The 14,785-nt window shown below is 53.6% G+C and overlaps 5 protein-coding genes across 5 annotated transcripts; 3 read left to right on the forward strand and 2 right to left on the reverse strand.

Moving 5' to 3' along the window:
* Positions 1 to 170: 170 nt before the first annotated feature.
* Positions 171 to 1,724, reverse strand: BO82DRAFT_115361 (carnitine:acyl carnitine antiporter). Its single transcript, XM_025629835.1, has 5 exons — positions 1,216 to 1,724; positions 1,115 to 1,163; positions 1,041 to 1,057; positions 375 to 988; positions 171 to 327 (listed from the first exon to the last, which is right to left on the reverse strand). Exons 1-5 carry the CDS (start codon positions 1,471 to 1,473, stop codon positions 279 to 281), a joined length of 987 nt encoding a protein of 328 aa, XP_025496254.1. The 5' UTR covers positions 1,474 to 1,724; the 3' UTR covers positions 171 to 278.
* Positions 1,725 to 3,060: 1,336 nt separating this feature from the next.
* On the forward strand, positions 3,061 to 5,245 carry BO82DRAFT_350365 (uncharacterized protein). The gene is made up of 4 exons (XM_025634131.1): positions 3,061 to 3,806; positions 3,875 to 4,025; positions 4,103 to 4,802; positions 4,902 to 5,245. The coding sequence occupies exons 1-4, from the start codon at positions 3,176 to 3,178 to the stop codon at positions 5,187 to 5,189; spliced, it is 1,770 nt and encodes a 589-aa protein (XP_025496255.1). The 5' UTR covers positions 3,061 to 3,175; the 3' UTR covers positions 5,190 to 5,245.
* A 4-nt stretch (positions 5,246 to 5,249) lies between these two features.
* BO82DRAFT_326055 (MFS transporter) lies at positions 5,250 to 7,269 on the reverse strand. The gene is made up of 3 exons (XM_025632900.1): positions 7,095 to 7,269; positions 6,799 to 7,032; positions 5,250 to 6,721 (listed from the first exon to the last, which is right to left on the reverse strand). Exons 1-3 carry the CDS (start codon positions 7,252 to 7,254, stop codon positions 5,343 to 5,345), a joined length of 1,773 nt encoding a protein of 590 aa, XP_025496256.1. The 5' UTR covers positions 7,255 to 7,269; the 3' UTR covers positions 5,250 to 5,342.
* Positions 7,270 to 8,783: 1,514 nt separating this feature from the next.
* BO82DRAFT_260313 (Zn(II)2Cys6 transcription factor domain-containing protein) lies at positions 8,784 to 11,613 on the forward strand (the record flags this gene model as incomplete). The annotated part of the gene is made up of 4 exons (XM_025630929.1): positions 8,784 to 9,231; positions 9,287 to 10,412; positions 11,049 to 11,415; positions 11,509 to 11,613. Coding segments are annotated over 4 exons (2,046 nt in total), but the record flags the coding sequence as incomplete, so codon positions are not given.
* A 1,513-nt stretch (positions 11,614 to 13,126) lies between these two features.
* Positions 13,127 to 14,560, forward strand: sidJ (putative siderophore biosynthesis lipase/esterase). Its single transcript, XM_025632901.1, has 2 exons — positions 13,127 to 13,414; positions 13,499 to 14,560. Exons 1-2 carry the CDS (start codon positions 13,358 to 13,360, stop codon positions 14,504 to 14,506), a joined length of 1,065 nt encoding a protein of 354 aa, XP_025496258.1. The 5' UTR covers positions 13,127 to 13,357; the 3' UTR covers positions 14,507 to 14,560.
* The last annotated feature ends 225 nt before the right edge of the window (positions 14,561 to 14,785 follow it).

Raw genomic sequence — 14,785 nt, forward strand, 5'->3', positions numbered from 1 at the left:
GAAAGCTATGGTCCCTATTTCGGCTTCAATTACCAAGAGAATCTGTGGCAAATTGTAACTTAGCTGCCAGGGAGGGTATGCAGAATTCGCATTTCTTTCTAATTCAGACGCAGTGATTCTTTCACATTTATTCTATAGCCCTGCTTGAAGCAGTAACTATAAGATCCAAAATGGTATATCCGCTAGATTGCATCCAACGTCCAGAAGCAGCTCGAAACTGCAGCCAAAAAATGTCATGAAGATTGTCGTGTAGGTCACCAGGATCTGTCAGACGTTGTCTAGCCAAAGTACTTCTTCATGAGGTTGTGAGCCAATTCCACACCAGCACTATGCATCGTCAGCATATCATCGAAGAAAAGAAGCATAGAACTTACAAAGTCGCTGCGTTGGCTGGGACCGCACGGGCCAGGGCAGGACCAAAGCCAGGGAAGAACGCCTTGAACCCGCCGTTGGCATAGACAGCGCGAATGGTTCCGCCGATCGTTGGCCGACCGGGGGCACTCTGCAGGCGAGACTTGACGGTATCGACGGGGAAGACCGGAATCCACATGGCGATTCCAGCAGCTCCACCTGCGGCCAGCACAGCGGTCATCGACAACTCGCCCGTGACCCGTCCCTGCTCGTCCTTGGGCGTCAACGTCCGCTTGATGTACTCGTACGCGGCGAAGTACGCCGCGGAACCGGGCCCATCACGGGCCAGAGTCATCGCGCTGCCACGGAACACACTGCGAATGCCCCCCTCTTTGTACAATTGGCGAACCACGTCCAAGCCGCCCGAGTACTTGGGCTTCTGACCCGGCGGGGGTGGGTTTTGACCCTGGATCTGAAGAAGCACCTTAACGCGCTCGAAGGGAGCCGTGATCAGAGTCATGGGAATCGCCGAGAAGAAGCCCGCCGCAGAGATCTGGCCGATGGTGTATTGAGGTGTGTTGTGCTTCACCTCTACGGTGGACAACTTGCCGACAAGCGTTTTTCCTACATCGTAACCCTGCGATGGTCAGCTGGGAGTTCCCAAGTGCTTCACAAGCGATAGAACGTACCCAAAAACTAACAGCAACTGATTCGAAAGTTCATCGTTAGTGAAAAACTTTACATGCGAAATTCGCGCACTTACACATGGGCGTCACTCCCACCAGGGGAGCTGAAACACCCGCGTACAATCCCTGCGGCGAGTTAGCGCGACTTTACAAGACTCTTCGCAAGATCGCGACTTACACGAGCAAGACCTTCGCGTGCGACCGTCTTCTTGACTACATCTATAGCACCTGCGTAGACGCCCCGTTCTGCTGTCTGCAACCGCACCTTGACCAAATCGAAAGGATGACCGACGACGACGGCGCACACACCGCCCACACCGCCCGCTACGAGGGAGCGGATCTGTGCGATTGTTTGGTTGACGGGCTTGGTTTCTGTGACGGGAACAGCCTTTGGGATCGGAGGCGAGGCCGATGTGGATGTGGATGTGGTCGACATGGTGAAAAGGAAGATGTGGAGAGATAGGAGGAGGGTGTAAGGGAGGGAGGGTGGTAGGAGGAAAGAAGAAGATCGTGTGGTGAAAAAAAAGCAGAGAGATGGGTCTTGAAAGAATAAGAGAAATAGAATTGGGTAGAAAAGACAGCCAGCAGAGCAGAGCTAAGTACGTACAAGCGATCGGTCGGTCAGTCGGTCGGTATTCCGGAGTAAGCTAATCTGGGGATTGTGGATTGTGACGAGGCCGCGGGGAGGAGGGAACCTCGGCTCGGCATACGGATCAAATATGGCTCCGAGAACAGGGGTCAGTCGCGGTCTTTCCTTCCGAGGTCATTACCGTCTTCTGCCTAGTGACGGTGACATAGTGAGTGAGGTGATTGATTGACACTCCCCAATCTCATCGCCATGCATCCAACCCATTCTTCGTCATAGCTGCCCGATGAAAGTCACAAATCTGACAGAACACTGTAAACGACAACATCCGAGCATGTTTCTCCTCGTGGTCAATGGCACCGGGTGAGCGGAAGTCAATCGTGGCCGTGTTGATGATCATCTGTCCAAGGATCCAGCAACGGACGACAGGAAGATTGCTTATCGAGGGGGAAGGCGGGCACATGACTGGTGACTATGCCAAGCCTTCACATGCCGGTTTCGGTCAATGCAGGAATGTGGCTAGTGTGGTTATCGTGGCTGGTGTGGATAGACGGCTGTGGCTGGTATCCCCAGTCATAGTCTCTGTGCGTTGAACATATCAAGTAACTACAGATCATACTGTGGCTCTGTGGACTTTATTGTTCGTCTTACTGGTGATGCTGATTCTCTAAGCTTGGTATACGCACACTCAGCGGCGTTTTATCACTACCCAACAATGAGCATGCCCCTTTCCCCTTTTCAACGTCGACTCCCATCTGACACCCTCACTGCAGGGGTTCGTCCACTCGCTGGTTCGGAGCCCCAATGTTGTCTCCTTGGCCGCGGAGATAAATTCCTCAGAGATCTGGTATAATAGAGATCATTATGCGTCTTCAGCAAACAGTCAAGGTAGCCAGAGTTCAGGGGAGACGAGCTTCCGGCAGATCGACCCTGCAGATCTATGACAGGTTCGTCGAATCCGCAGTCTGCCGTTCCAGACTCGCGGCTCGGCAGCATACAGATCGCACGAACCGGTTCCAACTCTTGTTTCCATCTGCGCCATTGCATCATTGATCCTAAATTGGTCCGATCGCGTGGTTGACAACTTGACAGCTGAAGGCCATCGATCGATCACTCACTCTTCTGTGATGCCTTTTGGTTTTGTCGATTTTGCGATACATCCAGTGCTGGTTGCCTTCTGCTGCCTCGATCGATCGGATCTTATATATTAAAATGCAACTAAGGGCAGAGTTTATAAAGCAGAGAGAAGATTCTTTTCATGAGCCACATAGATAACCAAACTCTTGTGCGACGCCGTGATGGATCAATACACCAGTTTTATGGATACCGAGTCGCTGCGCTCCGAGCCGTCGACCGTCGCGCTCGACAACTACCCAGCCTCCCCGTGAGCTATACTCGCTCTCAAAAAGAATTCAGCTCTTGCTTACTGGTGTGCAGACCCCCAGAAGCACTCATCGCTGGCTTTCCTCACCCCCCCAGCCGGGCTCGCAAGGATGAGGAGCATCCCAACCTAACACCAAAGCCATCCCTTAAAACCCTCCGTCGCAATTACATGATCCACGAGCTGCCTCTTCTCCACGAGCCCAATCCCTACTACAACAATGACAGCGACCAGCAGCAGTTCCATCCGCTTCAAGAACCAGGCCTCTCATATGATCTGATTGCTCCAGCCGCATCTGACGACGCTGCTCCCCTCCACAGTCTGGAGCGTCTCGCCGACCTCATGTTCTCTTCCGAACACATGCTCTCGATTCTCAACAATCCACGCTATCTTACGCGATTTCGCGAATTTCTGCTCGAAGAGCGTCCGCGCTCACTCGCCCTCCTGACATACTACCTCACAGCCCGCAAGGCTCTTCTAGCCATTGACTATGCCAACGCGCTTGTTCGGTCCGTCATTGACGCGCCTCCAGTCACAATCGCGACGCCCGACCCGATCGTGGGCCAAATCTCCCACCCCGTGCTGTACCAGCGCGTCACCGAGGCTCTGCAGGCCCTCACAGCGGAGGAGCTTCCCGCTTTCATCACCGCCCGCTGTATCAGCTTGACGAGTAGAGTGGTCGAGGAGCGCGTACGCGGGACTCTCCCGCCCAAATTCCAGGGTGCGTCAGATGCGCTGGCGGAGGTGTTCTGCTTGACCGATCCGTCCCGACGGGACAATCCTATCATTTTCGCATCGGAGGGTATGTTCTGTCTAAAACTGACCGGCCACTGGTCAGGTTGTGATTCTGCTATTGACAATCGTATGTAGAATTCCATCGCACGACTCAATATGGCATGGACTATGTGCTCGGTCGCAATTGTCGGTTTTTGCAGGGGCCGAAGACCAACCCCAACAGTGTGAGACGCATTCGCGAGGGCATTGAGAATGGAAGGCATCATTCAGAGCTGTTCCTGAATTAGTGAGTTGCTTACGTCCCAGACCCCAGGCCATTAGAAATTTGCACGGGAGGAGAGATAAACTGATGCGCGCAAACAGCCGCCGCGACGGCTCCCCGTTTATGAATCTCCTACAGTGCGCCCCGCTGTGCGACAGCCGTGGCACGGTGCGATACTTCATCGGCGCCCAAATCGACGTCTCCGGGCTGGCCATGGACGGTGCACAGATGGAGTCCCTGCGCGCTTTGCAGGCAAAGCAACGTCGAGCCGAGGCTAAGGCGGCGGAGGATGCGCGGGACGAGGACTCCATGGAGATCATCCAGCCGGAGGAAGGGGTAGAAGAGGAAGGCGGGGTGCAGGTCCGTTTCGACGACGCCGACAACGCCACAAAAACCTTCACATACCCTCCAACCCAACCACCACTCAACCACGAACCGTCGCAGGCAGTGATGGAAATTGGCCATTACCCACATCATCGGGCCGGGGAGAGTCTCGGATCAATAGGATCGGTGTACAGCCAGAGGGACAACGGCGAAGACGACGACGACGACAACGACCGCCCCAAGGACGAATTCCGGCAGCTGACCGAACTGTTCACCCCGCGGGAGTTGAACGTCACGCACGAGGTCGGCGGGACGCTCTTCCACCCCAGCGCGGTGTCCAGTACGGCCGGGATGCTGGATCGAGGCAGCTGGCAGGCGATGAGTCGGACGTGGTCGATGGTCGAGGACGAGGCGATCCGGGAGCGAGAGGTGAAGGAGTCCATGTGGAGAGGCTCGTTGACCGGGGTGTATGAAAATGTAGGCCTCTCTCTTTCTCTCTCACCCTTTCCCTTTCCTGTCTTCACTTGTTTCTATTTGCGTTTATGGCATATGATTTGGGACTGACACGAAAATTAGTACCTCCTGGTGCGACCGTACCCCTCGCTGCGGATTCTCTTCACCTCCCCCGCGCTCCAAATCCCTGGCATGTTGCAGTCTTCATTCCTCTCGCGTATTGGGAGTTCCTCGACCGTGCGTGAGGAGTTGCTGGAAGCACTGAAAGGTGGGCGGAGCGTCACCGCGCGCATCAAGTGGGTAACGAGGTACAACACCCAAGGACGCGATCGATGGGTCCACTGCACGCCATTACTAGCGAGTAACGGGGAGGTGGGGGTATGGATGGTCGTGGTCGTGGACGACGATTGAGCAGAATTTTCTCTGAACTTTTTAGGATAAAGGAGCGGGGCTGGGGCGGTGTTCGGTGTAAAATAATTCGTTATTCGTGATATTCATCTAGACTAATACATTCGTGTGTCTATAATAAATATATAACCCTTCCCTTCGTCAACATCATCAAGCTCAGCTTCGCCGAGAGAGCAGGCCCTCCGCTTCCTCGCCATCCCGGTCGGTCAGATTTTCGGCAACCGCCAGCCCCTCGGCGCGGCCCCGTTCCGCGTTGATGATCCAGATCAGCGGGATCGGGAGCAGGATGAGCACCGCGACGAAGAAGAACCCGCTCCGCACCTGGCCCGTCTTGTCGATCATCATGCCGACGATGGCCGGCCCGATGAACGAGCTGCCTTTGTCCGTGGCGGCGTACAGGGCGTAGAAAGCCGCTTCGCTGCCGGGAGGAATCAACAGCCCGAAGAAAGAGCGGCAGTACGAGGCCAATCCGCCTCCAACCACACCGTGCACAACAGCTAGCGGATAGATCTCCCAGGGCTGTTGCAGGCCGATGACGCCCCAGCGCTGGACGAAGGGCAAGTAGGCCAGCAGTCCATACAGAGGAATCAACTCGAACAGCGCAAGACATAGCATGATGGTCTGATGTGACTGCAGACCCAGCCGGCGCGACACAATCGGCCACAGGAACGCGCCAGCCATGCCGGAGACCGTGGCGGTGATCGACAGGAGCGCAATCATGGTGGTGCTCAGGTGAAGCTCAGTGCGCGCGAACAGAATCGCCGTGCTGGACACCGTCGCCAGCGCATCCGATAGCAGGAACCAGGCCACGAGGAACAGACGCATCTCGCGCAGGCCCACCGCCACCCGCGCGGTTTTCCACAGCGATTTCCAAGCGAATCCCACAAGGCTTAGCCAGAGTCGCCATCTAGCGCGGGGCGGGCCGCCGTTGTGTGTTGCGCCGCCGGCCTCCTCTAGCGGCGGGCCGGGGCGAGTGCGCAACCACCGCCGGCTGACCAGTGTGAATGCGCACCACCAGAGGCCCACTAGCAGCAACACGCAGCGCAGCGGAAACGTGCCGGATGATTTGCCAATCGAAGTCTTCGAGAGAGTCAGGAGGAGCCCAATGCTGAGGATTTGAACTAGAACTGCGGCGCAATAACCCAGCCCCACTCCTTTGGATGATATGCGCGTCGACAGCTGCAGTTCGGGAGACACTGCCTTCGTTTTAGAGGACTGACCGGATTCGCCCTGGTCATGACCATGCGACCGGGCGGAATGCGTGCGAAAGCTATCGTCATCCTCCTCCCCGTCAGGGTGTAGCTGGTGAAGCTCTTCGGGGGTCTCTTTGGTTGGTGAAGCGATGGATGGGTCGTTTGCGACGAGGACGGGCAGAAACGAGTTGAGCACGACGAACGAGGACCCGAGACATACAACGCCTACCACAACCAGGAGTGCACCAAGAATATAGACTGGCGGGGAAATGAACATGAACAGCATGCTGGTTACGGAGCCCACGAAGCCGAAGGTCATAAGGAGGGTTTTGCGGTTACTCTCTGCAGAAGTGGAGCATCATGGTCAGTGCTGATGTATAGAGCGAGGAACCGAGAGAGACAGAGTCTGATAGCCATACCGTAATCTGCCAGCGCGCTGAACGATATCAGAGTCAAGGCTTGCACAAGCACCGCCAGGGAGAAGGTGTACATGGCGAAGCTGGCGGTGGTGATCTCCAAACCCATCAAGTGGACGACGCATTGTTCATTGGAGTCGCCTGATGGAGCGTTGGGCCCAACGCATGGCTGATGGCTGGATTGGAGTAATCCTCGCTCGCGTGCCAATTGCTCGAGGGTCAGTGGGAGGAATGATCCTAGAACTACTTAGTTTGTGCCGAGATTGAGATGCACATGGATGAAGCGAGCAGAGACGTACCGACACCGCAGACAGCGAAGACCTCGGCAGCGATGCCGTAAGCATACCAGCCCCAGATTTCCTGCCGGCTGGTCGGGGTGGTATCCTCACCGGCATAGCGCGGGGTACGTGAGGAGAATTCCTCATCCGAGAGGGAATCAGGGGCTGGAACTGAAGCCATTGAGAAGTTCCTGAGAAGATGGAAAACTGACAAACTGGAAATCCAGCTGTACCTGGTGAGAATGTCCGGCACTTCCGGAAAAGACGGTATGGAGATGAGTCAGCAAGGTCCCACTGTGCATAACTTACGTCACTGACCCCGCCCTTATCTGCACTTGCCTAATTAGGACGAGGTTCTTGGGCATCACTCATCACCACTACAGTTCCGCCCTGCAATGCCTTTCTCCTTCGCTTTTCCACCTTATTGCAGAAGGCCAATTGAAGAGCAGAAGGACTATCGACTGAATGCTGTTCAGATCATACCCAATCGTCATCAACGTCTCAAACAGCCTGCTAAATCCGACACACACTCCTGCTTCCCTTTGGATTCAGATATTACAGGACAGGTGCCAGAACAACGAAATCTGTCTTCGCTTGACGAACCAAAGAATATCTGCAAGGCTTCGCAGTTTGACTTGCTAGAAAATGTACCATGACGCTCGGAATGCTGCTCAATGTGACTTCCTTGCCGCCGTGATTGACACTCTACACATGCGAAGTATGCAACATCTGCTAACACATGACTATCATAAGACAAGTTTCAAGATGTGAAATGCGAATGGTTACAGACTTTCAATTCCATGACGATCAATCACGCCTTGTGAGGCGGCTCCCGAGCAGAAAGATAACCATGAAACCCAGCGGCTGACCGCAGCATCGGAAACAGGGCGGATGATCTCGGAGCTCTGATCGAAGCCCGCGCATACCCATACTTCTCCTTTACCACTCGGTGTCACGCTTATTCTGCAGCTTGACTTGTTCACAGGATGGCTCGGGGCGCCGGTGGCGGGTGAAATGATCTTCGTTGTGTAAGACAGGCTCCAACGGAGGCCACCGCGGAGGAACCTGGTAGGGAACGCCCTGTGAGTGAGTGGCTCCGACGGGGCTCTAACTCTGGGGCCTGGAGACTTGGGGCTGATGATACCAATTAGGTATGTAGCACGAATTTAGCACTCGATTGAGCGGGTCTGTCGACTGGCGCTGAACATGACGATCACAGGCGGATAGGGCTCGGGAGTTCCCCCTTCGGATCCGAGAATCTCTGTTCTTCGGCATTGGGTGAGCTTCAAATGCGGTCTGCTTGGAGAAAATGTCGAAAAACTCATTAGACGACATTCCAGTAACACTCCCCGGTCTTCCGACGTGGTCTTACGACATTCGGAAGCGTACTGCACGATTCGCCAGCCTAGAGCTCTAGTGTTATAGGAAACGCGATGATAAGCTGACCGGTCAATGCTCCCGACTAAGCCGTGAAACATGGCTATGTAACCTACAACATCATGGTTACCTCAGATGCTCTGCCTCGGTCTATACGCTGTTGAACCTGGACAGTAGTATTGAGGTGGTAGAGGCGGATGTACCATACTGCTATTTTCCCCCTTCTTTGGCACCAGAGCCCTTTTTAATATTTGCGTTGATTTGTACCAGTATATTTATTTTTTTCAATTGGTGCTGAACATTGTCCTCAACCTGTGAGTTGTAGTATTCACAATGAATCAAGACAAGTCGTCCCAAGTTACCACCGGTCCACTTCCCAAGAGTGTGAAGGTCCGAACGACTTGCAACGCTTGCCAGCAGGCTAAGATTCGCTGCAGCCATGAGAAGCCATCATGTTTACGATGCCAAAAGCACAACTACAGCTGTATCTACAGTATTTCTCGACGCTTGGGGCGACCGGCCAAGAAAAAAGATACTGCAGCGAGTGGAAGTCATTTCAACATGCAAAAACATGCCCGGGGCCCTCTGGGTAAGAGATTTCGTGGATACCCTAGAAAGAAGAGGATTATAGAGGAGCCGGTGCACGAAGCCAGAGCCAACCTACCAAGCTACCCATGTGTCAATGAGAGAGCGATGCTTGACAACAATGCAAGCGATGGCCTCGAGAACCTTGGTATTGATGATGCTAGTCTACACCAAGACTGCTTCATGGATCCTAATCGTATGGCTCCCTGTGGTACATATGATGTACTCCCACAATATAACCTGCTTACAAGATCTAAAAGTTTCTGACGGCAACGACCTATCTCCAGATAATTGGTTACAGGAGTTCATGTCTAATCCTGTCGCTGATCTAGTGCAGGAGCGCGAACTGCTAGACTCACTCGGCTTGAACAACACCAAGGCTGAGAGCGTCAATAACACAAGTCCCTCTCATTCAAGTCACTTCACAAGCCCATCAAGAAGTTTCCTCACAACGGATTCTCAAGAACAAGCCCCAGAGTGCTACTACCTGGCTCCGAGCAATTTCCCTAGTCACAGCCAGTCCCCTGCTGATGACGCCCACGGACTGGCAGACAGTCGGAACTCTGACCCTGAAGCTTTGAAGAAAGACTCTTTGGCCTGGCTACAGCCGGCTACATCGTCTATCGATAGTATTCCACCAACGGTAACGAGAGTGATGTCAGCGACGGAGCCTTCCGGCAGTTTCATCCCAACCAGAGCTCCGAATCTTAATGACGTCTACAACTATGTGCCAGAACACTTCAAGACAAACCCCACCATGACTAGTTTCCAGTATCAGTGCCAATGCCACGAACCGACGATACGCGAGTTGATTCAGGTCAATAACTTTGCATCGCGTGCGGGACCTGCGGCTACGATTGACTCCATTTTGAATTGTCAACGCGTGCTGCAACAACTTTCGCACACCATCCTTCAATGCACTCTATGTTCCCGTACTTGGATTAACCTCCTAATGATGGTTGTGGTCAGCATTGACAGTCTAGTGACCGCTCTAGAAGCAATTATATCGCTGGACAGCGGACTAGCAGAGAGATTGTTCGCCGAGAATTACGAGCCCCCCCCTACAGGTAACAGACCCGATAACGTTCCCAACGCGAACCTTAGACGATGCCGATCAAGCAACCACTATCTGAAGACACAGGTGGATGCCTGTCCGTTAGTGGTAGGAGGGTTCTGTGTTCCATTCGAGGACAAATTTCTTTTCATAGCACAGGTGCTGTACCTTCGGTTATCAGAACTGCAAATGATTGTTCGTCGCATTCGTCTATGTACGCAAGAGTTTCTGGCTGTACCTGCTGCCCGGGGCAGGCTGGGAATGATATTGGAGACCGATCAGCGGCTGGAGCTAGTTATGATGAAGACTAAATTGCTAGCACAGTCATAATTTGTACTCGCTTATCCTAATCATTCATCACTTTCAGCTCAAAGAATGTTCTTCTCGGTTTCCTTTGATTCTCTTCCAAAACACCCCCGGCCATAGAAGGTAATGTACGAGACTAAACCTGTCGTAGTGCCTTGTCTGGGCAGTCACATAAGCTGCATACTAGACCCAAAAAAGTAGGAGCATCAGGGTTGCTGCCTGCGCACTAGGGCATGGCCGAGAGCCAGCTGTGTGACGAGTGCGCGGATCTCATAGCATACTACGTCGCACAGTGAACTAGTTTGCCCAGGGAACAGACCAACAGAGCCTTCCCACCGGAAGTGATATAAGGTGAGGCTGCTCTAGTACCTCAGCGGCACGACGTCGTGATTGGGCTGCAATGTAGAGTCGCCGCAAGGCATGTGAATTCAGGTGCAGGGCAAGCCAGTCTTCCCAGGAGCCCAGGCCTGCGGCGACTGCGTGCACGAATCGTGATCTCGTTCGGCTCAACCTCCTACCACAGCAAAGATGGGGGTCTCTATCTTATCTTTTTCGATACAACGATGACCCTGTGGTCGGAGCAAACTGGACCTGTCTGTTAGAAAGCGCCATCTGCTCTCTGAACCCCGCTGTGCAGTCATGGACAGCAGCAGCTGCTCCTGCTCGATACGTCTCCTGCAGTTCATGACCGAGTGTCGGAACCTTCAACCGGTCGTGGAGCTCGCCACCATCCTGGACCTAGTCCACCGGGTCATTACCAATGGGAAAGCGATCGTGAAGTGCAAGGGCTGCCGCAGCAACCCGCACTCGTCCTTTGCAATGCTGCCCGCGCTGGCCGAGCAGTGCCTGACCCTCCTCGAGGCCGGCAGTCTGGCCTACAGCATCACGAGCACCAACAGCAGCACGCTTCTAGACCCCACGGTGCTGGCGTTCGAGCAGCCGCTGTCGCAGTACATCTGTCTGCGCAGCCCGTCGCAGCTGGGTCGCATGGAGCTCGACGAGAAGGAAGCTACCCTCCTGGTCCGGACGCTGATCGGCCGCAACGCCAAACAGTTTCTGGGTCTGCTGGAGAGTCTGCAGAAGCTGCTACAGTCGCTAGGAAAGGATATTGAGCCGGCCTTGCCGGCCCTGGGTCATGCCGTGCTGCACCCATGCGAGTCGGTGGTCGAAACCACGCTTCGGCGGTTCGTGGTGTTTCTAGAACAGATCAAGTTCGAGGTAGGTCAGTCCCTTGCGGTTGGGGTGGGAAGACATCTAATCGACTGCCCACAGTGAGCTTAATCAAGATCTTTATTTTTTTTTTTATTTTCCTTTTTCTTTTATCTCTTCTGCAGGGATGGTGGAGGAAGGATCAATCTACTAAAAAGATAGAGAGCTGGAAGATAGAGTACATTTTGCCTTATAAAGGGAAGTTGATGCGGTGATCACTGATGTTATGTTCAGCAATAATGAACTTTTCTGATCTGGTTTCTTTTTTATGTATGGTGATGGTGATGAGGTGGTAATCTAATAGCCTCGGTCAGAAGATTGTTTTGTGACAGCAAGCCATTGAATGCCTAAGGTGTGTCCGTCCCTGTTTGCAATGTTTACAATGCTGTTCCGTGCCTGCCGATCGCCTTAACATAGGCGGTGTGTCTATGTTTGTGAGTTGACAACCTTGAGAGTAACGATGCCCCCAGCATTAATCGCTTCCTGTAGGTGGCGTGTACTTGCTACCTTGATAAGTATGTATATATGCAGGACTTCTATGTAGCCCGGTGGAGTTTTCCACTTTCTCAATACACTGCATGAGGTTAAATGGCAAACAGCACGAAAGCTCTTTCGCTGAAATAATGCCGAGGGAAGAACCGGGGCTGTCAGGAAACAATGCGGGCTCCGGCTCACCGTCCGCCACGGATTCGAGCGACTTCTGCTAAACTAGCTCCGTGCTCCGAGAATTGATCAGGGGGGTCTGGCGAGCTCTCCTCACCATGCTGCAGGTACAATTGCTGCAGGACATGCCATCTTTTCCAGTGTTCGCTTCCTTGTTGTACAAACTCTACGTGCACTACATTACACGTCTGTAGTATAAGTCTATATAGTGTTGTTGTCTATCGAGATTAACTTTCATCAACTCCCCTTCGGACATCCCTCGACTGCAGCAACTTCAGGATTTCCCAACAGCGCACAGGGACGCTACGCTAGTGTAGTCAAGACCCAAACACAACGGTGAGTTCCGATCAGATTAGACAAAAGCGGATCTGATAGCTGAAGGGTGGCTTGTCTGGTGCTGAACCGGAGAATCTGATTAGATCAATAGTGAGCCCCGAACACTGGAACCGCTGGAAATGAATTACATACCTTTACATGGTAAGGGCGCTGTAACAGACTAGTCTCAGACATTGTTACCGGTCGCAGGTGAAATCCGTAGTGTTCGATGTGACTTACCCCTCACTGGATAGGGACTTGTAGCACTAAGCTGTGTGTTCAAAATTTCAAAAGCAACATTAAAGGTTTGTTCCGAGTTCAGCGTCTCGCACACCCAGTCTGAGTTTAGTTTGGGTACTGGGTACCTTGGTTACAAAGCTGTGTACTGATTGATAAGCGACTGCTTCCTGGTCCCAGGGAAATGGCTCCTTCACAACAACGGGTCGGTCGGATCAGGTCGGGTCCAAGCAGAAGTGGACTGCTCCTCCCACCACCCAGGACAGAGCAAGACAAACAGAAAAATACCATACCCACTTAGCAACTGCCGGTCTCAGAAATACATTCAGCCGAGGGAAAAGGAGAACGTGGCCTATGAATTCATTCTCCACAATTACGCGATAACAGAGGGGTTTGTTTTCTTAAAGGCCACCGCTGGCATCATCCCATCATTTGCAAGCTTCCGTGGGATTTCTGGAAAACTCCCTCCCTCTCGTCCGTCGTCACCTTCAACTTTCTTCGGCACAGAGAACATCAGCTCTCTAGCACCACACACATCATGTTGTACTCCAAATTCTGGCCCAAGGGTGGTATCCCGGGCATGCTCCACCACTACGTACGTTCAACGATTGACCCCTCCGCAGCAGGCGTAGAGACATAGCAAGAAGGCAACTGACCATCTCATCTCTCATTACTACAGACTGAATCCCTCGTCACCTTTGAATACACAACCGGCAAGGTCGCCCAACCCCACAGTCTCCTCTTCGTTGGTGGTCTGGGCGATGGTATCGGTACCACTTCCTACGTCGCCGACATGGCGAAGATGATGGAGCAAAGCGACTGGTCCATCTTCATGCTCAACCTCACCTCCTCTTACAACTCCTGGGGTCTGGGCCACCTGGACCGCGACACGAACGAGATCACCAAGTGCCTCAACTACATCCGCGATTACAAGACCGAGAAGTACGGCAGCCCCGGCAAGATCGTGCTGATGGGCCACTCGACGGGCAGCCAGTGCGTGCTGCACTACCTCTACCGGCCCAACCCCTTCACGGTCGCCCACCCGTTCGACAGCGACCTGGAGCATCTGCAGCGCATGCCCCTCGACGGCGCCATCATGCAAGCGCCCGTCTCCGACCGTGAGGCCATCCAGTGGGTGCTCCACTGGGGGTTCAACGGCAAGACGCCCGAGCAGGTGCGGGCGGTCTACGACAAGGCCGAGGCGATGGCGCGCGAGGCGGTGCGCGACAAGGACCCCAAGTTCGACACCGTCCTGCCCCTGGACGTCACCGCCAACATCTGCTACGGCGCCAACGTTCCCATCAGCGCCCGCCGCTTTTTGAGTCTCGTGAGCCCCGACAGCCCCGCGACGCCCCAGGAAGACGACCTGTTCAGCTCCGATCTGAGCGATGAGCACCTGAAAACCACCTTCGGCAAGATCCGCGACTCGGGCCTGCTCCGCAGTCGCCTGATGGTGATGTTCTCCGGCGCCGACCAGGCGGTGCCGGACTGGATTGACAAGGAGAAGCTGATGGCCCGGTGGCGGAACGCGGCGAACCGCAACGGCGAGGCGGAGGTCTGGGATGACCAGCACAGCTTCATCATTCCCAATGCCTCGCATGCGTTGAGCAATGACGACCAGGCGGAGCCGAGAAGGCTTCTGGCTGAGAAGGTCATCAGCTATCTGAGTGCAGTCAAGGGAAACTGAGATGATTACGATCGAGTTTGTTTTTAGCGTGCAATGTTAGAGATTCAATTGTGCAACTTAAATTATAGATTTTTGAAAATAATAGGATGATCACTGCTTCCTTCAATCATTCGCGTATATCAACGTGTGACCCTGACTCCCTACTGGAAATGACTTGTGCTGGGAAAATGCTGCACCCCGAGTTGGCGTAACCCCCTCAGTCCAGCATTGACGGAGTAAAAGTAAACCATTGCAAATAGATGTCTTCTCTACAATCACGATGAAGATTCCTGCTAAAAA

Source organism: Aspergillus uvarum (genome assembly GCF_003184745.1).
Source record: "Aspergillus uvarum CBS 121591 unplaced genomic scaffold BO82scaffold_4, whole genome shotgun sequence".
Taxonomy (NCBI): domain Eukaryota; kingdom Fungi; phylum Ascomycota; class Eurotiomycetes; order Eurotiales; family Aspergillaceae; genus Aspergillus; species Aspergillus uvarum.

Coding starts and splice junctions, on each gene's coding strand:
- BO82DRAFT_115361 (XM_025629835.1), bottom strand. CDS start 1,473: ATGTCGACCACATCCACATCCACATCGGCCTCGCCTCCGATCCCAAAG. Junction 1,164..1,215: donor CACGCGAAGGTCTTGCTCGT/GTAAGTCGCGAT, acceptor AACTCGCCGCAG/GGATTGTACGCGGGTGTTTC. Junction 328..374: donor CCAGCCAACGCAGCGACTTT/GTAAGTTCTATG, acceptor GACGATGCATAG/TGCTGGTGTGGAATTGGCTC.
- sidJ (XM_025632901.1), top strand. CDS start 13,358: ATGTTGTACTCCAAATTCTGGCCCAAGGGTGGTATCCCGGGCATGCTC. Junction 13,415..13,498: donor CGGGCATGCTCCACCACTAC/GTACGTTCAACG, acceptor TCATTACTACAG/ACTGAATCCCTCGTCACCTT.
- BO82DRAFT_350365 (XM_025634131.1), top strand. CDS start 3,176: ATGATCCACGAGCTGCCTCTTCTCCACGAGCCCAATCCCTACTACAAC. Junction 3,807..3,874: donor TATCATTTTCGCATCGGAGG/GTATGTTCTGTC, acceptor AATCGTATGTAG/AATTCCATCGCACGACTCAA. Junction 4,026..4,102: donor TCAGAGCTGTTCCTGAATTA/GTGAGTTGCTTA, acceptor GCGCGCAAACAG/CCGCCGCGACGGCTCCCCGT.
- BO82DRAFT_326055 (XM_025632900.1), bottom strand. CDS start 7,254: ATGGCTTCAGTTCCAGCCCCTGATTCCCTCTCGGATGAGGAATTCTCC. Junction 7,033..7,094: donor CTTCGCTGTCTGCGGTGTCG/GTACGTCTCTGC, acceptor AAGTAGTTCTAG/GATCATTCCTCCCACTGACC. Junction 6,722..6,798: donor CAGCGCGCTGGCAGATTACG/GTATGGCTATCA, acceptor CCACTTCTGCAG/AGAGTAACCGCAAAACCCTC.